We start from the raw sequence: 21810 nt of genomic DNA on the forward strand, positions 1-21810 counted from the left end.
ACCACGTCTGTCCTTTCAACCTGGGAAGCTGTACAGCTGTTTAAAATAAATAAAATCCAGTTAATGGGATGGCACTGTGTTTTTGTTCTCTCACACACACACATACACACACACACACATTGACGATGGACTGAAGTCCCTCCTTTGTCTCCTCGGTCCTCAAGTCCAGCCAGAAGCCACGTTCTGACCTTCAGGTTCCCTGCAAGTAGAACCTTCCTGCGTTCTGTTGGGATCCAGAGAACCTGAATGGAGGAACCGCTGGCTGGACGGCGAGACGCCCCGACGTCTTCCTCACCGTCCCGGGACACAGAAGACTTCTGTCCACCAAAGAGGACGTCTTCAACATTGCAGGTAAGGAGTCCCAGCGGGACACTTTGATCCCACCGTGACCAAACGTCCCTCAGGGGGTCAATTAGAAACAATTTACTTTATTAGGGACCTCGCGAAAGGCGGCAGGTCCCTTTTGTAATTCGTACGCCGCTGACAGTGGGTTAGGGTTAGCTCAGATAGCTCGCGGCCTAGCATGCTAACAAACATTGTCCGATTCAGCTGAAATTTGGTAGGTGGCCTAATGGGGGCACTGCGGTCACGAATCACTAGCTAATTAGCTGGTTTTGATGCTGTTTTTCACAATAAAAGTCATTAAAATAGAATTTTTTTTTAAACTTAAAAAATGATCATTTACCGTTCTTGAGGATCGTGGCCCCCCCGGTGGGCTTGAGCGAGGTCCCGGCCAACGCTGCTTGCAGCTTTAATTGTAAATGTTTTCTCTGAATATCAGTATAATGAAGACGAGACTCTTCCTCCTGCTCGGATGGTCGTTGGTTAAAAACAACTTTTAATGTGAAGACACGAATACATTAGATGTTTCATCATCTCACCCAACTAGTTATTAAAGAAATGGATACAAAATATGGAGGCGGGGCTGAATTTGTCTTTCTTTAACTCCAGGTGAAAATAAAGTTTCTTTAAAAATCACATGTAATGTTTTGCCACAAATCAAATCCAAGACAAACCTCGTTTCAAAAACCGCCTTTATGTCGGACTCAATGAAAACACATTTATCGGGCGAACACACACCTTCACACACACCTTCAGGTGTAGAACCTCCACCTGGTGGATGTAAACCAGCAGCGATGGCGTCGGGACAAAGACCCAGTCCGGCTTCAAACCCGGGAACGACGACAAAACGTGTCACTTTCCCTCAGTTCAGCTTTTTTGCTCCGTCGTTTCTGAAACTGACGTCGATCCCAGAGGAAGCCTCCATGGAGGATCTGTTCCTGAGCCTCGTGTGGCCGACTCATCAGGTTGTTGATGTTTAGAACTTCCGACACAAACAAAAGTGGGAAATGTTTCACAACCACACGATTATTTCAGCTATAAATCTTCAAATAAGTGCAGTTTTGGTCAGTTTTCTGTCGACCGCTGGTTTGAATCTGCTCGTCAGGCTGCGATTGTAAAACCAACCTCCCGTCTGTGTTGCACCAGTGGCGGCTGTCAGGGCCTTCCAGGCCTTCCAGGCCTTCAAGGCTTCTCTGCAGGCCTGAGAAAACGATCTGAATCAGACTGATGATCATATTTAGTCCATAAATACTTATTACATAATTCCAGTCTGTCGTCCTCAGCTGCTGCTTCCAGACACCTTCTTCACATTAAAGCTTTGAGCCAATCACATTCCAGCATCACCTGTTGCCGGGTAAAGAACTCCGCCTGAGGCCTTTCAGTCCTGCAGGCGTCTGCAGTGTAAAACTCGCGTCTCACGCTGCTGCTTCAACCAATCACAGTGTGATATTGGGGAGGCGGGGCTTCCTAGAAGGCCTAGCGTGATGTCACTGTATTCAAGCCCTCTGATTGGCTGGTCAGAGTCACTCTCCAGCTAGCTAGCTAGCATCTGTAGCGAGCTGCACCAACAAAACTATGGTTGTTTATTTAACGGTGGTTTTATCGACCTGCAGTGACTGAAGGAGAAGATAAAAACATTTGGTTGCAGATTTCTTGTCAAAACAACTTTCAACTTTTCCTGGAGGTCCTTGAACGCACCGCAGTAATTTACCAGCCTCACTACAAACTCCAGGCGGGATGGAGGATTCTATTATTCACCATTATATTAATAAGACCAGGAGAAGCTGACGTCCGTCTCCTCCTCCTCCACCTCCTCCGTCTCCTCCTCCGTCTCCTCCTCCACCTCCTCCGTCTCCTCCTCCGTCTCCTCCTCCGTCTCCTCCTCCACCTCCTCCGTCTCTTCCTCCTCCAGAGGTTTTATGCTGCAGCAGGAGACGAGACGTGAACCTGGATTGTTTTCATTCTAAAGGTTTTCTTTTCTGGCTGGACGACGATCTGAAGGTTTTGAATTCTGCAGTATTTCTGCAGTAACCTGGTTCCCGTGGCCCGGAGAAGAAGGTGGAGCGACTCAGACCAGCAGTGAAGACCCGGGTCTGGGACGTCGGCCGCCGCTGGCCTTCACAGTCCCCGAACATGAAAGCAGCGTCACAAAGTGTAAATCAGTTGAAGCTCTTGATCGTGGGAACGTCAGGGTTTGTTTCTCCAATCGATGATCCTCGTCTGTCCGTCGGCGTCGACCCAACAACCCTGCAGACGTTTCCGTCACTGGATCTCTGGACGGGCGGAGAGACTGTACTCTTCCTCCTCCTCCTCCTCCTCAGCCAGGCTGCTGTTGACGTCTGCGTCCAGCTCGCTGTCCTCCAGGGGGGGACAGTCCACCGAACACTCGATTTCCTCCACACATGGAGGCTCGTCGTCTTCGAAGCAGCTGCAGAGGAGAGAAGCTCCGGTGAACCAGGAGTCCAATAACGCAGCGGCGCCAACGGCGAACGCGGGGAACTCCAGTTGAACGGCTTTCAATCGGCGAGAGAAACGGAATTAACCTGAGGCCGTTTTAAAATCCGAAACCAGAAATATTCAGAAAATCACATGACGTCAGACGGTTAAAGTCTGAAATCACACTTAAGTGTGTTTCACTGAAACTCTGACATTTGAGATGTTTTACCTCTTAAAAGATATTTCATCATTCCACATATTTCCCTTGTTTCCTGGACTATACATCCTTGTTCTTGTTTTCGTGGTCCTGTGACTCGTTATAAGCGTGTAATACCACGCTGAGCCACGAGATGTCAGTGTTTACCAACAACAACTACAGTACCAGAGAAACGACCTCCGTCTTTCTACAGATATAATCAGTTGCAGCACAGAAAACGCGCTCATAAAAAACGGTGTTTGGAAAAGTTGTCCAACAGCCAATTGTTGGGATTTGAACTGGTTTTAAAATCCCGTCGTCTCGAGTCGTTTAGTTTTTCTGTCACAGAAAATCTGTTATCAATTATTAACGTCAACGGTTCATTGGAACCAGAGAAGAAGAAGATTTCTTCACGAGACTCGTTTGGATGAATAGTCAGTGTGAAGGGAGCCTTGTTTCCCCGCGGTGCGTCGCTCTACGCCGCCGTCCACGCTTGTTTCCACGGTAACGGGGGGGGGGGGGGGGGGGGGTGGGGTGGGGGGACCTCACTTGTGTGACTTGTGGTCCAGGTTGACGTGGTTGATCAGCGTCCGGGCGTAGAGCGCCTTCATGTCGCCCGTCACGGACAACAAGCTTTGGCAGAACCGCAGGCCCACGTCCTGCAACTCCCTGGTGCCCAGCTGCAGGCCCTGCACACACACACACACACACACACACACACACACACACACACACACACACACACACACACACACACACTGAAACCAGCAGAAGGCCTCCGTCCCTCCAGGGACAAAGAGTCGCTGGACGTCCGTCCCCTCACGTCCTCCAGCGTACCGTGAAGACGCCCTGGTTGCAGCCGTTGTAGGTGCTCTCCATGGTGTAGCTGCGCAGGACGCCCATCTCCCTCCACACCACCACCCTGGCCGTGGACGAGCGAGATTTCTCCACCTGGACACGTTACACCGTCACCAATATGTTCCACTTCTACTGCGGGGAAACAATGTGCCGACGCTAATATTTCTACAGGAACTAGTGATGAGTTTGATCCAGACTTGAACATACATGAGACTCTTCAACACGTCACATCTCATGACTGGTCAGTGAGGATGGGAGGAGATGAGAAGTGGTGATGAGGAAGGTGGGGGTGGGGGGGGGGGGGGGGGTGGTGGTGATGAAGCATGATTAGAATCATGGTAACTGTTACCAAATAGTTGCAGCTGTTGAAAGAAAAGGCAGGAGCGATCCGATCCAAGGTCTTTGGAATTGTCTACAGAGGGAGACAGGTGAAGGACAGACGGGGACACAGAGACAGAGACAGAGACGCACAGCGGCGGCCAATCAGATTGCTGGTGGTGGAGTTGTAGAGGAGGCGTGTGGGCGTGTCTCACTCTGTATCCCGGGTCTTCCTTCAGGCCCACGGTGTTGACGGTGGAGCCGGACTGCCACAGGGTCTCCTTCACGCTGCAGCCGTACAGGAACACGTTCTTCTTCCTGGAGTGGCCGTGGTAGTCGCAGTACACCTGCAGGACGCAGCGGTGAGGCTCTGCAGCACCGACCCGCGGGTCTGTGCTGCAGAGCCACCGACCCGCAGGTCTGTCCTGCAGAACCACCGACCTGCAGGTCTGTCCTGCAGAACCACCGACCTGCAGAACCACCGACCTGCAGAACCCCCGACCTGCAGGTCTGTCCTGCAGAACCACCGACCTGCAGAACCACCGACCCGCAGGTCTGTCCTGCAGAACCACCGACCTGCAGAACCACCGACCCGCAGGTCTGTCCTGCAGAACCACCGACCTGCAGGTCTGTCCTGCAGAACCACCGACCAACAGGTCTGTCCTGCGCTGTGGTCCGAGTCCCTCAGACCCTGACTGACCAACGAGTTCCACTGAATGAGGATCTGTTTAGTCCAGGAAGTCCTAATAGACTAATAGTCCCTCCTAGCTCCTTTCCTAGCCACCTTTCCGGTGTTTCCTAGGCTAAAGGAAGCATCGGTGTTTCCTAGGCTAAAGGAAGCATCGGTGTTTCCTAGGCTAAAGGAAGCATCGGTGTTTCCTAGGCTAAAGGAAGCATCGGTGTTTCCTAGGCTAAAGGAAGCATCGTGTTTCCTAGGCTAAAGGAAGCATCGTGTTTCCTAGGCTAAAGGAAGCATCGGTGTTTCCTAGGCTAAAGGAGGCATCGGTGTTTCCTAGGCTAAAGGACGCATCGGTGTTTCCTAGGCTAAAGGACGCATCGTGTTTCCTAGGCTAAAGGAAGCATCGGTGTTTCCTAGGCTAAAGGAAGCATCGGTGTTTCCTAGGCTAAAGGAAGCATCGGTGTTTCCTAGGCTAAAGGAAGCATCGGTGTTTCCTAGGCTAAAGGAAGCATCAGTGTTCCCTAGGTTCAAGGAGGCTCTAAAGGAAGCAACCAGCCTCCTTTCCTTTGCTCATTGAGAATTCCGACAGTCCTCATCATGGCCGCCACACTAAACCCTTCCGGGGTTCAGGTAAAGTCGATAGGTAAGGATTCAGGAGGGACGTTTCAGACGTACCCTACAACTTGGTCGTTGCTCAGCGTCTGATCAGTCAAAGTGGATTGTGTGTCTGAGAGCGTCTGTCCTGAGTCCTGTGGTACAGCCTTGGTTTGCGTTACGTAGCAGATCTGCAGCGAGAGCTGGGTTCTACTCTAGTGGAGAACCCTGAGACCCGCTGGAGGTCTGGTACCGGTGAGGTGTTATGACAGGAGTTGGAGCGCGGCTGGTTGGTGCCCCTCACCAGCGGCGTGCGTCCGATGCTGCTGAGGTAGTACAGGAAGCCCTTGGCGTGGTAGACGGTGGGGCTGAGGACGGGGTCTGGTTTGCTCCACTGGCGGTTCAGGTCCAGACCGTTCAGGTCACAGCGGTTCCTGAGGACACGAGAGAAGAACCGTGGTGCTGCTGCTCACAGAACACAACCTTCCCCCTTCAGCCCGACACGAAGAGCCGCGACTCGCCACCGCAGGCTGGAGGTTTTTAAAAGTTTCTGACCCAACTCTGAACCCTTCGTGTTTAGTGTTGAGATCCTGTTCCGGTTCAGACGTCCAGAACAGAATCCGATCGGTTTCTGTTCTTTTCGGTTCGAGTCGTCCCGGTCCCGCGGGGTTCTGGTCCGTCAGAGACTCACGTGCCGTTGACGACCCCGTCCGGGTTCAGCATGGGGACGATCTTGAAGACGAAGGCCTCCCTCAGGCTCTGGGCCACCGGGTCGTCGCTGCACAGGAACTCCAGGGTCCCCTTCATGACCCAGCTGGCGTTGGACTCGCCGGGATGGACCCGGGCCGTCAGGACCACGCAGGGCCGGTTTCCTGGAGCGACACAACCCCACCCGGCCTTCAAGACATGAGCTGTTTGGTGAACGCCTCTTCCGTCGCGGTCTGAAGGCTGGACTCACGCATGTGGTGCAGGTCCTTCCAGGCCCGGCTGGCCGGACAGGCGGTGACGGTGACCAGCGGACAAGAGTTCCCGGCCAGACTGCTGCAGAGCACCTGCTGCCTGAAGAACACCTGGGACGGGTCCACAGACCTCTGCAGCACCTTCAGGTGAGCCTGGTGACGAGAGGCGTTCAGAGGGGAGCCGCGCAGAACCAGGTTCTAGTTCAGGGTCTTAAGTGAGCCCAAAGAACCGGTTCTTTTTTCGTGCATCGAGCCAGAGCGACTCTTGAGCGCTTCATCGTCCGGTTCTCCGGTGGTTCTGCGTCATTGGTTCATCATCAGATCAGATCAGATTAGATTAAACTTTATTGTCATTGTACATGGTACAACGAAATTACGAAACAGTGCAGTGCACCGATAATAAGTTACAGAAACATTAAAAACTAGCTACTTGAGGTACCTTGGCTGAATGAGTATGTGCAGTTTGAGCACAAGGTACATGCACAGAAAATAGTGTATGTCTGAGGTAGCTAGTTCTTGTCTGAGGTAGGTAGTTCTTGTCTGAGGTAGCTAGTTCTTGTCTGGGGTAGGTAGTTCTTGTCTGGGGTAGCTAGTTCTTGTCTGGGGTAGGTAGTTCTTGTCTGAGGTAGCTAGTTCTTGTCTGGGGTAGGTAGTTCTTGTCTGAGGTAGGTAGTTCTTGTCTGAGGTAGGTAGTTCTTGTCTGAGGTAGCTAGTTCTTGTCTGGGGTAGGTAGTTCTTGTCTGAGGTAGCTAGTTCTTGTCTGGGGTAGGTAGTTCTTGTCTGAGGTAGCTAGTTCTTGTCTGGGGTAGGTAGTTCTTGTCTGGGGTAGGTAGTTCTTGTCTGAGGTAGCTAGTTCTTGTCTGGGGTAGGTAGTTCTTGTCTGGGGTAGGTAGTTCTTGTCTGAGGTAGGTAGTTCTGTACGGGATCAGGAAAGAAGACTCACCTTCAGAGCAGAGTAGGTGTAGGGGTAGTGGTACGCCACGTAGCACACGTCCTCCTCGTGCTTGAAGGTCAGCGTGAAGGTCAGGGTGTAGAACCGGGTTCTCCTCCGGCCTCCAGCCGGACAGAAGAAGTTCCTGACCAGGAAATGTACCGAGGGAGATTCAGAACGTTTCTCTGAACCGGCAGCCGAGACCTCGGGGCCAGGAACGTAGAACCGTTTAGAAAGTCCGACATTGATGCTCACGTGTCTTTTAAATTGAAAACCTGCGTTTTATTTTGTGGTTATTTTAAATGGCTTTCTTACCTGAAATAACAAACTTCTGATCCGGTTCTGAGCCACTGAGGCCGACCGTCCAGAGCCTCCTTCACCGAGTACAACACCGGCTGCATCCCTGCAACACACACACACACACACACACACACACACACACACACACACACACACACACACACACACACACACACACACACACACACACACACACACACACACACACACACACACCAAAGACAAAATTCATCTTGTTTCACAATTTAAGGGTTTTGGGTTCGCAGGAGAGTCAAACATCAGCGTCTTGCTCAAGGACACTCCGGCATGTGGGCGGGGCAGGTGGGGAATCAAACCTGCCACCTTCCGACCGAGAGCCGGGCCTCGGCAGTGACACTGAACGCTGGTCTTTAACGCTCTTCAAAGTAGATGAAAGACGAGACGAGACGTGTCGGGAAGGTTTTTATTTCTTGGTCCATTTTTAATTTACAGCCAATTTTGAAAGTGTTTTTTTTTTCCCCTCCTATAATTTGTGTTTGCGTGACGGAGGACGTGACGGAGGACAGAATGGGGTGTCACCGTGACGGAGGACGTGACGGAGGACAGAATGGGGTGTCACCGTGACGGAGGACGGGACGGAGGAGGGGATGGAGGACGGGACGGAGGAGGGGATGGAGGAGGGGATGGAGGACGGGACGGAGGAGGGGATGGAGGACGGGACGGAGGACGGGACGGAGGAGGGGATGGAGGAGGGGACGGGACGGAGGAGGGGACGGAGGACGGGACGGAGGAGGGGACGGGACGGAGGACGGGACGGAGGAGGGGACGGAGGAGGGGACGGGACGGAGGACGGGACGGAGGAGGGGACGGAGGACGGGACGGAGGACGGGACGGAGGAGGGGACGGAGGAGGGGACAGAGGACAGGACGGAGGACGGGACGGAGGACGGGACGGAGGACAGGACGGAGGACGGGACGGAGGAGGGGACGGAGGACGGGACGGAGGACGGGACGGAGGACAGGACGGAGGACGGGACCGAGTCTCACCGTAGTTGAACTGGCTGTTGCACTTCTCACAGTTGATGACGTTGAAGCGATACGGGACGTCGGCCTCCATGTTGCTCACTTCAAAATAAAACCACTGCGTGTGCTGGGAGGAGTTAACGTCTGCATTCATCACCAGGTCGTACTCGTACCTGCAACACAGGGAGTGTGTGTGTGTGTGTGTGTGTGTGTGTGTGTGTGTGTGTGTGTGTGTGTGTGTGTGTGTGTGTGTGTGTGTGTGTGTGTGTGTGTGTGTGTGTGTGTGTGTGTGTGTGTGTGTGTGTGTGTGTGTGTGTGTGTGTGTGTGTGTGTGTGTGTGAGACACCGTACCTGCGCACCTGAATTGCCTTCCTCAAGTTTCCACATTCGAACTTGGAGAAGAAGCCGAGGGCGTCGGGGCGAAGCTGAGGACTGACGGACACAGTGTGTGTGAGTGATCAATGACGTGTATTTTATTTTGAAGGGACAGTTTGGGGAACACTCACAGGAAGCTCTGTGAACCTACTTGCTTTCCTCCAGGTCAAAAACCACTTTATTGACAATGTCGTCGGTTTTCAGGAAACGCCGGACGTCTTCCAACACTTTCTGTCTGAAAAGGAAAAACTTTGAACTCGTCTCTTTGAACTCGTCTCTATGAACTCGTCTCTTTGAACTCGTCTCTTTGAACTCGTCACTATGAACTCGTCTCTTTGAACTCGTCTCTATGAACTCGTCTCTATGAACTCGTCTCTTTGAACTCGTCTCTATGAACTCGTCTCTATGAACTCGTCTCTTTGAACTCGTCTCTGCTGCTGCAGTACAGACACTACAGAGTGCAGACTGTAGAGTCCAGACGATGTGGTGAAGGACAGTGTCCAGACGGTACCTCTGGACCTTGGGCTTGCGGGGGCCCATGGCTTCGGGCCCCGGTGGGGGGAGGGTCCCCCAGAAGTCAGGAAAGGCCAGGACGTTGAAGCCCGGAACAGACGTGACCTTATCGGCGGCGGCGCAGTACAGCTGGGGGTCGTGGTGCGGGACGCAGCCCCCATGTCTGTCCAGCAGCCGGGACACCATGGACGACCCCCGGACACACTGTCCCGCCTCGTCCTCGTCCTCGTCCTCGTCGGCGCTCGCCTCGTCTTCTCCCCTGAGGGACGAGACAGGAAGTTCAGACCGAAGGTCATGAAGACCAACTGATGGAGGGTGGAGGATGAAGGGTGGAGGATGGAGGAATGAAGGGATGGAGGGATGAAGGGTGGAGGATGGATGGATGAAGGGATGGAGGATGGAGGGTGGAGGATGGATGGATGAAGGGTGGAGGATGAAGGGATGGAGGATGGATGGATGAAGGGATGGAGGATGGATGGATGAAGGGATGGAGGATGGAGGGTGGAGGATGGATGGATGAAGGGATGGAGGGTGGAGGGTGGAGGATGGATGAATGAAGGGTGGAGGATGGATGGATGAAGGGATGGAGGATGGAGGGTGGAGGATGGATGAATGAAGGGTGGAGGATGGATGGATGAAGGGATGGATGGATGAAGGGATGGAGGATGAAGGGATGGAGGATGGAGGGATGGAGGGATGAAGGGTGGAGGATGGATGGATGAAGGGATGGAGGATGAAGGATGGAGGGTGGAGGATGGAGGGATGAAGGGATGGAGGATGAAGGGTGGAGGATGGATGGATGAAGGGATGGAGGATGAAGGGTGGAGGATGGAGGGATGGAGGGATGGAGGATGAAGGATGGAGGGATGGAGGATGAAGGGATGGAGGGTGGAGGATGAAGGGATGGAGGGTGGAGGATGGAGGGTGGAGGATGGAGGGATGGAGGGTGGAGGATGGAGGGTGGAGGATGGAGGATGAAGGGATGGAGGATGGAGGGATGGAGGGTGGAGGATGGAGGATGAAGGGATGGAGGATGAAGGGATGGAGGATGAAGGGATGGAGGATGGAGGGTGGAGGATGGAGGATGGAGGATGGAGGGATGGAGGATGGAGGAATGCAGTGAAGCACACGTCTCCACTGCAGCCTGAGGCCCCCGGGGGGGAAAAGCTCACGCTGCGTCTCTGATCAGGGTCCTGAAGCCGGGACTGGTGCTCAGGGTCCCACTGGGCCTGGGGGGGCCCCCGGCCTCCTGGGGGGGGGCTCTGGTTCTGGAGGGCTGTGTGCTGGCAGAGGCTCTTATTCTGGAAGGTTCTGGAGGCAGCAGGTTGAGCAGAACAGCTTCTTCATCTGCTGACGCTGTCGAGCTCTCTTCCTCTTCCTCTTCCTCCTCTTCCTCCTCCTCCTCCTCTTCCTCTTCCTCTTCCTCCTCTTCCTCCTCCTCTTCCTCCTCCTCTTCCTCCTCTGACACCAGGTTCAGCTCCTGAAACACAGACTTCCTGTTCCATTAACCCTCGTGGCTTTTTCATCCACTAACTTTGACCGCCGTAAAATTCTATCAGAAGATTCGATTTTTCAACTTTATTTTGCATAAATCTGTTAAATCAACTTCAGTCCTGATCAAAACTCCCAAATATTAAAAAAAAAAAAAAAATTGGTAGTTTTTTGGTAGTAACAGATTTATGCAAAAATGTTTTAAAGTCAAAAAACAAAGTCAGCTTTATTGTGAAGTGTGCTGATCTGCCTGCCGTACAGCACAGAGGACATGTCCGTCCCCTGGGACCCACATGAAGACACGTACCAATAATATTACAAATCACAATCAGAAGAAATATTGATCTGATATATTTATACCGGGGTCAAAGTTGGTGGATGAAAACAGCCCCCAACGCCAGCAGAGGGAGTTTTTCTGCCGACAGTGTTTTATTGACCAGTGAAAAATTTAAAATCTAATTTTTAAATTGCATGTCAAAGTAAACAGTGAAAGTTCTGGTCAAAGTAAGAGGAAATGACTCCGAGTGGACGTTTTGCCCCCAATGCCACTCAAGGGTTAACCCCCCCCCCCCCCCCCCACACACACATGTGTACCTGGAAGTGGTGTGTGAGTTCTGGACAGAGGCGCTGGTACTGCAGCAGCAGGGCTTTGGGTCGGTCCGGGTCGGGACGGAGGCGGAGCTTGTTCACGTCCGTCTCCAAGTCGTCGTCCTGAAACAGACACAGTGTGTGTGTGTGTGTGTGTGTGTGTGTGTGTGTGTGTGTGTGTGTGTGTGTGTGTGTGTGTGTGTGTGTGTGTGTGTGTGTGTTTTCAGTCCTGACACTAACAACAGCACCCTCTAGTGGCCGAACTGAGAAAACGACATCATTTCCAGCGTTTCTGTCGTTTCCATGTAAACAGACGTCGTTTTCAGAACGTTTCAGTTTAAAACATGAAACTTTCCTCAGACGAAAACGATAAAAACGACGTCGTCCCGTCCCGTCCCGTCTCGCCTCGCCTCGCCTCGCCTCGCCTCGCCCGTCCCGTCCCGTCCCGTCCCGCCCCGCCCCGCCCCGCCCCGCCCCGCCCCGCCCCGCCCCGCCCCGCCCCGTCTCGTCTCGTCTCGTCTCGTCTCGCCCCGCCCCGCCCCGCCCCGTCCCGTCCCGTCCCGTCCCGTCCCGTCTCGCCCCGCCCCGCCCCGCCCCGCCCCGCCCCGCCCCGTCTCGTCTCGTCTCGTCTCGTCTCGTCTCGTCTCGTCTCGTCTCGTCTCGTCCCGTCCCGTCCCGTCCCGTCCCGTCCCGTCCCGTCCCGTCCCGTCTCGTCTCGCCCCGCCCTGACTGGTCCCCGGTCTCACATGAGACCACATGAGACGTCGGATCAGATCCACTCACGTAGTCTCTGATGTCGGGTTCCTGAGGGTCGTGGTCTTCCTCGAGGTCGCTCTCCTCGCCGCTCTCCTCGCCGCTCTCCTCGCCGCTCTCCTCGCCACGAGGAGGGAAACTGTTAGAATCTGTCAATGAAAATCAAGTCCGCTTTTAAAAAGTGGGAAACTTTGACAAAACATGAACTTTGTGACCAAAAAACATCTGGAGAATGAAAATCAATGAAAAATCTGTTTGATTCCTGGAAGGAAAATCTGATTTGAACCATTGAGAGTTCATACTATCAATAATAGTATCAATACTATGAATGATACTATGAATGATACTATGAATGATACTATGAATGATACCATCAATAATCTCATTAACTTTGTCCCGTTATGAATCGTAAAACATTGAAGTTTGTCTCTTTTGAAAATGGCTGAAATGCTTCAATCACTGTCGTTTCCCTGTGAGGCCACTAGTTGGCGCTGTTGTTTGAAGAACTGCCCCCCCCCCCCCACCCCCCCCCCACCCCCACCCACACGAGACCAGGAGCAGGTCAGGACAGTGTTTTCAAAATGTTGTCTTTGCTGTCACCATGGCGACGGAGCTGCAGTATTTTCAAAAAGATGTGTTTTCTCAGGTTTTCAGACTGGTTTCAAAAAGTTCCACCTTGGAAGTTGTTTTCAAAAAGTTGTCATGTGACCAGACCCCAAACCCAGCGGAAGCCCCCGGTTCCCCCGCGGCGGCGGCGGCGGCCTACCTGTGGCCACGCCCACATCGGGGGCGGCGGCCGGTCGCCCCGGCAACGGGAAGCTGTACGCCGACCGGTCGGACGCCAGAGGCAGAGCAGTTTTAGGAAGACATTTCCTCATCAGCTGCACCGAAGACTCCAGGAGGGGCTCCAGACCGGGACCCAGACCGGGACCCAGACCGGGACCCAGACCAGGACTCCACAAGAGGCTCTGCAGGGGAACCGGAACACAGCGGAGGAACCGCCGAGGTCAGCTGGACAGATGTTCACCAGATGTTCCCCACGGTTCACCAGTTGTTCCCCACGGGTCACCAGATGTTCCCCACGGTTCCCCACGGTTCACCAGATGTTCCCCACGGTTCCCCACGGGTCACCACGGGTCACCAGATGTTCCCCACGGTTCCCCACGGGTCACCACGGGTCACCAGATGTTCCCCACGGGTCACCACGGGTCACCACGGGTCACCAGATGTTCCCCACGGTTCACCAGATGTTCCCCACGGTTCCCCACGGGTCACCACGGGTCACCAGAGGTTCCCCACGGGTCACCAGAGGTTCACCACGGTTCACCAGAGGTTCCCCACGGGTCACCAGAGGTTCCCCACGGTTCACCAGATGTTCCCCACAGGTCACCACGGGTCACCAGATGTTCCCCACGGTTCACCAGATGTTCCCCACGGTTCCCCACGGGTCACCACGGGTCACCAGAGGTTCCCCACGGGTCACCAGAGGTTCACCACGGTTCACCAGATGTTCCCCACGGGTCACCAGAGGTTCCCCACGGGTCACCAGAGGTTCACCACGGTTCACCAGATGTTCCCCACGGTTCCCCACGGGTCACCACGGGTCACCAGAGGTTCCCCACGGGTCACCAGAGGTTCACCACGGTTCACCAGAGGTTCCCCACGGGTCACCAGAGGTTCACCACGGTTCACCAGATGTTCCCCACGGTTCCCCACGGGTCACCAGAGGTTCCCCACGGTTCCTCCTAGTCGTAAAGAGTTGACTGATGGTCACAGGTGTGACCTTACCTGTGTGGTTTCGTACAGCAGCCTGAGGCCTCCCGCCGCCACCACGGCCCGTCGGCCTGCAGTACTGCCGGCGGCCTTGTGGAGGCAGCGCAGCAGCGCGTGGCGGACGTCCAGCGCCGCGTGGCGAGTGTCTTTAGTGTGCCAGTCGCTGTAGAGCCGCAGGAGGCCGGAGACGTAGCCTCTGTCCACCAACGTCCCGATGTTCGTCTCTGGAGGACAGACACAGTGGAGGAAGACGTTTCATGTCTGAGTCGTCGTTCTGTAACGAAGAACGCTCAGGAAAACGTTTTCCTCAGGAAGTCCGGCGTCTTCAGTGTCGGTTGTTAAAGTCCCAGTGAAATGAAGGTTCCACCTCCAGAACCCTCTGGTGTCTCTTCTAGAACGTTTTCCTGCTAACTGGCTGAAGGTCAAATGTTAAAACACGACAATCTGAGAGAAAACAGCCGATAAACGGCGCTATTTCCTCTGCTGGGCGGAGCTTCTGACAATAACAGAGTGACATCACGAGTTGTGCACACGCCCAAGTTGTGTTTACATTATGGAGGATCAGAGTTTTGACCACCAAGAGGCTGAATTGAACCAGATTTCATCATCATGGTCATTTCAAACCCAGTGATTGATGAAGAAGACCCAGAAGGTGGTTCTGCCATCGGTGACCCCGTCTGGAACATGTTTGAGGAAGCAGAAGACGCTTCGTCCTCCATTCGTCCTCGTCTCCTCGCCTCAGCAGCCGCCACTTTTCACCTTTGAGGCTTTGAGTCCTGACTTTTGGCAGAACGACCGGCTTCCTGGATCCAACACGTCCAAGAGCTAGAAGACTGAATCACTGGAGACGAGTCCAGGTGTTACTTGATCGTTTACTAGCCACCCAAGCTAGCGGCTCCTGCTAGCCACTAGCCGCCCGACCTAGCGGCTCCTGCTAGCCGCACAAGCTAGCGGCTAGCCGCCCTCCTCCTTTCCTCCTCTCTGGTCTCTTCCAGGCTCAATCTTTCATCAAGGCTCATAAAACGCCGACTAGAACTTCAAAACACTGTAAAAACTCTGATATTTAAGAAGAAACAAGCCGATATAAACACAACAGATCGAGATCTGCACAACTCGTGACGTCACACATAGGCTCCGCCCACGAAGGAGAAGGATTCCCCTGACTTCCTCGGCTGGAGATTTAAAATTCAAATAACTTTGTTAAGCGACAACAGTGGTGGGGCAGAGTCGGAGGAACCTTACAAGTAGAACCCAACTATCGTTTTCTGCAAAGTAGTGCGTTACATTTCACCGGGACTTTAAATAAAGTAGTGCGTAACATTTCACCAGGACTTTAAAGATCCTCCTAGTGGTGAAAGTGGTGAAGTACAACACCATCAAACAATTCATGAATTCATCCAGGAAACATCAGTTTGTCCCTCGTTTGAAATTGTGAAACGAGATGAATTTGTTGACGGTGACGATTCTTTCCTTCCAGGATCAGGAGGAAGTGGAAGGTTTGAGACGTTCTGATGACGAAGACGATCATCAGCTGCTGGGAAAACAAACAAACAAACAAACTTACTTGTGCAGAGCAGAGCTGCCAGAGCAGTGACGGCCGCCCTGCAAACACAGGAAACATTGGTCACACCCAGCAGCGCCCTCTGGTGGCCCCACAGACACCCTGGAGGTCTGCAGCAGGACGTCTCCGGGACTCACTTGGTGGCCTGCCGGTGCCTGGTGGTGTGGGCCGGGACCAGGTGGTAGACCAGGTCCAGACCCTGATCCCGTCCTATCAGGTTTGCCGTCCCAGCTGTAAGGACGACACAGCTTCAGCCGGAGGACCGTCTCTGAACCTGACCTGAGGCCAGTTCCACGGCCCTGGTTCTGCCTCACCTGAGCCGGAGAACACCTGCAGGACCCAGAGGCAGGCCGCCGCCCTGCTGGCGTGATGGAGGTTGTGTCTGAGCAGCTTCAGGACCAGGAGGGCCGCTCCAGCTTCCTCCGCCTTCACACCGATCCGACGGTCTGGGGGGGCAGGGGCACCACCGGACTTCAGAACAGTCAAGGCCACTGTGGATCTATTATTAGTAGTATTATTATTATCACTATTATTATCACTATTATTATTGTTATTATTACTATTATTATTGTTATTGTTATTATTACTATTATTATCACTATTATTATTACTATTATTATTATTATTATTATTGTTATTATATTACTATTATTATTACTATTATTATCACTATTATTATTACTATTATTATCACTATTATTATTACTATTATTATTATTATTGTTATTATATTACTATTATTATCACTATTATTATTGTTATTATTACTATTATTATTGTTATTGTTATTATTACTATTATTATCACTATTATTATTACTATTATTATCACTATTATTATTACTATTATTATTATTACTATTATTATCACTATTATTATTATCATCACTATTATTATTATTATATTACTATTATTATTACTATTATTGTCATTATTATTATTAACATTATTATTATCATTATTATTCTAAATTATTATTTATTATTATTATCATATTATTATTATTATCATCATTATTATATTATAATTATTTGTATATTATTATTATTATTATTATTATTATTATTATTATTATTATTATTATTATTATTATTATTATTATTATTATTATTATTATTATTATTATTATTTTAGTTCCCTGTATAGGTTTGTGTTATTACCTTATACCTGAGAAATTAATTAAGTTCATTACGCCTTTAGTTTGTTTCCAGGTATTATTCCAGTGCCGTGAGTCGATTAACTAATTAACTAATTAACTAATGAATTGCACAACAAAGAGACACCAACTCTTTCTGCCTCGATATAATTCACTCATATTGTGCTACTTCTCCGATAACGGAGTAAAAAACAAAACAAACCCGGAAACAAACAAAACGTTAATTATATATATATATTTTAACGAATTAAACGTTTCTAATCAATGAATTAGATGAAGGCCTTCACTTTCCTTCTCACATATTGAACCATTTGGACATTTGGAGAGTCAAAATGAAGGTTTCAGTTAGTCCCAGTAGTCAGTCGTCCCTCCTCACCGCGCTGTCCCACTTTGGCCAGCAGGTGGAGCAGCGGCAGCAGGACGGTGTAGTCGGGGGCGGAGCCACTGCAGTGGTTGACCAGCGCAGTGAGAAGCGTCTCGCTGCCTCCTTTACTGATCAGGTACTGGATCCGCCGGTCGGAACCTGGACACAAGACGGACGTTTGTCCCGTTTGGTCCAAACCGGCTTGTCCTCACAGGACGAGTCTGGACAAGTTCATAGAGACGAGTTCATAGTGACGAGTTCATAGTGACGAGTTCATAGAGATGAGTTCAAAGAGATGAGTTCATAGAGACGTGTTCATAGAGACGAGTTCATAGAGACGTGTTCATAGAGACGAGTTCAAAGAGACGAGTTCATAGTGACAAATCCATAGTGACGAGTCCATAGAGACGAGTCCATAGAGACGAGTCCATAGAGACGAGTCCATAGAGACGAGTTCACAGTGACGAGTTCATAGTGACGAGTTCATAGAGACGAGTTCAAAGAGACGAGTTCAAAGAGACGAGTTCATAGAGACGAGTTCAAAGAGACGAGTTCATAGAGACGAGTTCATAGAGACGAGTTCAAAGAGACGAGTTCAAAGAGACGAGTTCATAGAGACGAGTTCAAAGAGACGAGTTCAAAGAGACGAGTTCATAGAGACGAGTTCATAGAGACGAGTTCAAAGAGACGAGTTCATAGAGACGAGTTCATAGAGACGAGTTCAAAGAGACGAGTTCAAAGAGACGAGTTCATAGAGACGAGTTCATAGAGACGTGTTCATAGAGACGAGTTCAAAGAGACGAGTTCATAGTGACAAATCCATAGTGACGAGTCCATAGAGACGAGTCCATAGAGACGAGTCCATAGAGACGAGTCCATAGAGACGAGTTCACAGTGACGAGTTCACAGTGACGAGTTCATAGAGACGAGTTCAAAGAGACGAGTTCAAAGAGACGAGTTCAAAGAGACGAGTTCATAGAGACGAGTTCATAGAGACGAGTTCAAAGAGACGAGTTCATAGAGACGAAGCTCACCAGCTGACAGCAGTTCGTCCAGGACACTGAGGACGTTCAAGCTGCTGTCCACGTCCCTCACGTTCTGCAGGACAAACCAGAAGGACACAACAAATCAGGACAAACGTCTGACGTGAGCGAGAGACAAGAGGAAAAGACAAACACGTATCGGTTGAGCTGCACTGTCCAACGTCTCTGCTGCTGCAGTGAGGGTAAGGTTAGGGTAAGGTTTAGAGTAAGGTTAGGGTTAAGGTAAGGGTTAGAGTTAGTGTTATTTCTTCAGACGGTCAGGGTCAGGGGTAGGGTCAGGGTAGGGTTAGGTGTGGCAGTTTGCAGGGCAGCAAACTGCCGGATCGTCCGATTAAATTCTGCTGATTGGGCAGAATGGTTCCTCGTTAAGCCTGGTGGTGTAACGAGCTCTGCTCTATAAACAGCTCAGTGGTGATGCTGCCAGTGGCCTGCTGCTTCCTGGTCTGAACCAGTGACTGAAGCTCCGCCCACTCCTCCACCCTGCAGGCGCTGAAAAGCTCCGCCCACTCCTCCACCCTGCGGGCGCTGACGGTCGTCATGGCAGCAGAACGGATCGTCCTGCTCTGACGTCCGACATGAAATTAATCCGACGTAGATAAAAATAACGTTCGTGAAGAATAAATAACGTCGGGATCAGAAGGAGAGACGAGGGAACCGAGCAGGAACGTGAGAATTCTGACGTCCAGGTGAGAAAAGAAAACCTCTGTGGTGTTTAGAGTCCGTTACCATGGCAACAGGAGTCAAACTGTCCCCAGGTTTACCTCCACTTCCTGTTTCTGACGGTTTGACTTCCTTCTGACTCCGTCACTGCTGATCAAACTCTACTGCCCTCTACTGACCTCTACTGACCTCTACCGCCCTCTACTGACCTCTACTGACCTCTACCGCCCTCTACTGCCCTCTACTGCTCTCTACTGACCTCTACTGACCTCTACCGCCCTCTACTGCTCTCTACCGCCCTCTACTGCCCTCTACTGCTCTCTACCGCCCTCTACTGCCCTCTACTGCTCTCTACTGACCTCTACTGACCTCTACTGCTCTCTACTGACCTCTACTGACCTCTACCGCCCTCTACTGCCCTCTACTGCTCTCTACTGACCTCTACTGACCTCTACCGCCCTCTACTGCTCTCTACCGCCCTCTACTGCCCTCTACTGCTCTCTACCGCCCTCTACTGCCCTCTACTGCTCTCTACCGCCCTCTACTGCCCTCTACTGCTCTCTACTGACCTCTACTGACCTCTACCGCCCTCTACTGCTCTCTACTGACCTCTACTGCCCCCTACTGTCCTCTACTGCCCTCTACCGCCCTCTACCACCCTCTACTGCCCTCTACTGCCCTCTACTGCTCCACCATACAGACACAGTTCATTAATAAGATATCAGATAACAAAACTTTGTTTAACATCAGAGTGTCGAGTTACAAAACTATCAGGGGACGAACATGAGAGGATCTCTGGAGGAGCAGAGCAGTAGAGCAGCAGAGCAGTAGAGCAGCAGAGCAGTAGAGTAGCAGAGCAGTAGAGCAGCAGAGCAGTAGAGCAGCAGAGCAGTAGAGTAGCAGAGCAGTAGAGCAGCAGAGCAGTAGAGCAGCAGAGCAGTAGAGTAGCAGAGCAGTAGAGCAGCAGAGCAGCTGCTGAGCAGAGCAGCAGAGCAGCAGTGGAGACTCGAGGATCACAGAGGAATTTTCCTCCAAATCCAGCGGAGAAACTGAAGAACGTGACAAAAGTCTGGAGCTATTTTAACTCTGGATGGAATGTCTGCAGGAACGATACCAGACGACTGCAGGAACGATACCAGAGGACTGCAGGAACGATACCAGACGACTGCAGGAACGATACCAGACGACTGCAGGAACGATACCAGACGACTGCAGGAACGATACCAGACGACTGCAGGAACGATACCAGACGACTGCAGGAACGATACCAGAGGACTGCAGGAACGATACCAGAGGACTGCAGGAACGATACCAGAGGACTGCAGGAACGATACCAGACGACTGCAGGAACGATACCAGACGACTGCAGGAACGATACCAGACGACTGCAGGAACGATACCAGACGACTGCAGGAACGATACCAGAGGACTGCAGGAACGATACCAGACGACTGCAGGAACGATACCAGACGACTGCAGGAACGATACCAGACGACTGCAGGAACGATACCAGACGACTGCAGGAACGATACCAGACGACTGCAGGAACGATACCAGACGACTGCAGGAACGATACCAGAGGACTGCAGGAACGATACCAGAGGACTGCAGGAACGATACCAGAGGACTGCAGGAACGATACCAGACGACTGCAGGAACGATACCAGACGACTGCAGGAACGATACCAGACGACTGCAGGAACGATACCAGACGACTGCAGGAACGATACCAGAGGACTGCAGGAACGATACCAGACGACTGCAGGAACGATACCAGACGACTGCAGGAACGATACCAGACGACTGCAGGAACGTTATTATTATTATTATTATTATTATTGTTATTGTTATTGTTGTTGTTGTTGTTGTTATTATTATCAATATTGTTATTATTATGATAATAGTAATTATTATTATTATTATTATTATTATTGTTGTTGTTATTATCATTGTTGTTGTTGTTATTATTATCATTGTTATTATTATAATTGTTGTTGTTGTTGTAATACTTGTTATTGTTCCTGGCTGAAGCGTCTTGCTGTAAGGCTGCAGACCTTCCTCATTGTCCTGGTTATTAATAGTGCCTTGCTAATGGGCAGCTCAGGGTTAGAACCCGTCTGTCCCCAGGACGTCCCTCCGGAGCGTCTCTCACATTCTATTGGTCCAAAGTGTCTCATGTTTCAGCCTGAAACATTCTGACCGTCACTTCACAGCTTCTCTGTTCTGATTCAACAGCAAAGACTGTTAGAGTCATGTTCTTTTTATGGTCCAGGTCCAGGTCCAGGTCCAGGTCCAGGTCCAGGTCCAGGTCCAGGTCCAGGAACCAGGAATAGGAACCGGGAACCAGGAACCAGGAACCAGGAACCAGGAACCTGATGTCTATTTGATTGAACCTGGATTTAGTTTAATACACGTTTGATTCAGTGTGAAGAAAAGTGAACATTGTGAACTAAACCACACACAGGATGAGACGAGACGGGACAGGACAGGACGAGACGGGACAAGACCAGACAGGATGAGACGAGGGGACAGGACAGGACGAGACGGGACAAGACCAGACAGGATGAGACGAGGGGACAGGACAGGACGAGACGGGACAAGACCAGACAGGATGAGACGAGGGGACAGGACGAGACGGGACAAGACCAGACAAGATGAGACAGGATGAGATGAGGGGACAGGACAGGACGAGACGGGACAAGACCAGACAGGATGAGACGAGGGGACAGGACAGGACGAGACGGGACAAGACCAGACAGGATGAGACGAGGGGACAGGACGAGACGGGACAAGACCAGACAAGATGAGACAGGATGAGATGAGGGGACAGGACAGGACGAGACGGGACAAGACCAGGCAGGATGAGATGAGGAGACAGGACAGGACGAGACGGGACAAGACCAGACAGGATGAGACGAG

General features: G+C 51.4%; 1 protein-coding gene across 1 annotated transcript in view; it reads right to left on the reverse strand.

The window, feature by feature from the left end:
• Positions 1-884: 884 nt before the first annotated feature.
• Positions 885-21810, reverse strand: part of agbl1 (AGBL carboxypeptidase 1) — a 29653-nt gene continuing 8727 nt past the window's right edge. The window contains exons 3-26 of the mRNA XM_080504270.1: positions 18223-18286; positions 17201-17347; positions 15983-16114; positions 15806-15899; positions 15672-15709; positions 14123-14331; positions 13101-13302; positions 12365-12483; positions 11588-11704; positions 10675-10982; positions 9501-9761; positions 9141-9224; positions 8966-9046; positions 8639-8787; positions 7629-7716; positions 7326-7458; positions 6382-6535; positions 6115-6295; positions 5728-5857; positions 4366-4497; positions 4182-4244; positions 3812-3925; positions 3524-3663; positions 885-2770 (exon numbers count right to left, since the gene is read on the reverse strand). Coding sequence (XP_080360396.1) covers positions 2605-2770; positions 3524-3663; positions 3812-3925; positions 4182-4244; positions 4366-4497; positions 5728-5857; positions 6115-6295; positions 6382-6535; positions 7326-7458; positions 7629-7716; positions 8639-8787; positions 8966-9046; positions 9141-9224; positions 9501-9761; positions 10675-10982; positions 11588-11704; positions 12365-12483; positions 13101-13302; positions 14123-14331; positions 15672-15709; positions 15806-15899; positions 15983-16114; positions 17201-17347; positions 18223-18286 — 3306 coding nt within the window. The 3' untranslated portion in view covers positions 885-2604. The remainder of the gene's footprint in view (positions 2771-3523; positions 3664-3811; positions 3926-4181; positions 4245-4365; positions 4498-5727; positions 5858-6114; positions 6296-6381; positions 6536-7325; positions 7459-7628; positions 7717-8638; positions 8788-8965; positions 9047-9140; positions 9225-9500; positions 9762-10674; positions 10983-11587; positions 11705-12364; positions 12484-13100; positions 13303-14122; positions 14332-15671; positions 15710-15805; positions 15900-15982; positions 16115-17200; positions 17348-18222; positions 18287-21810) is intronic.

Source organism: Blennius ocellaris, assembly GCF_963422515.1.
Source record: "Blennius ocellaris genome assembly, chromosome: 11".
Classification (NCBI taxonomy): Eukaryota; Metazoa; Chordata; class Actinopteri; order Blenniiformes; family Blenniidae; genus Blennius; species Blennius ocellaris.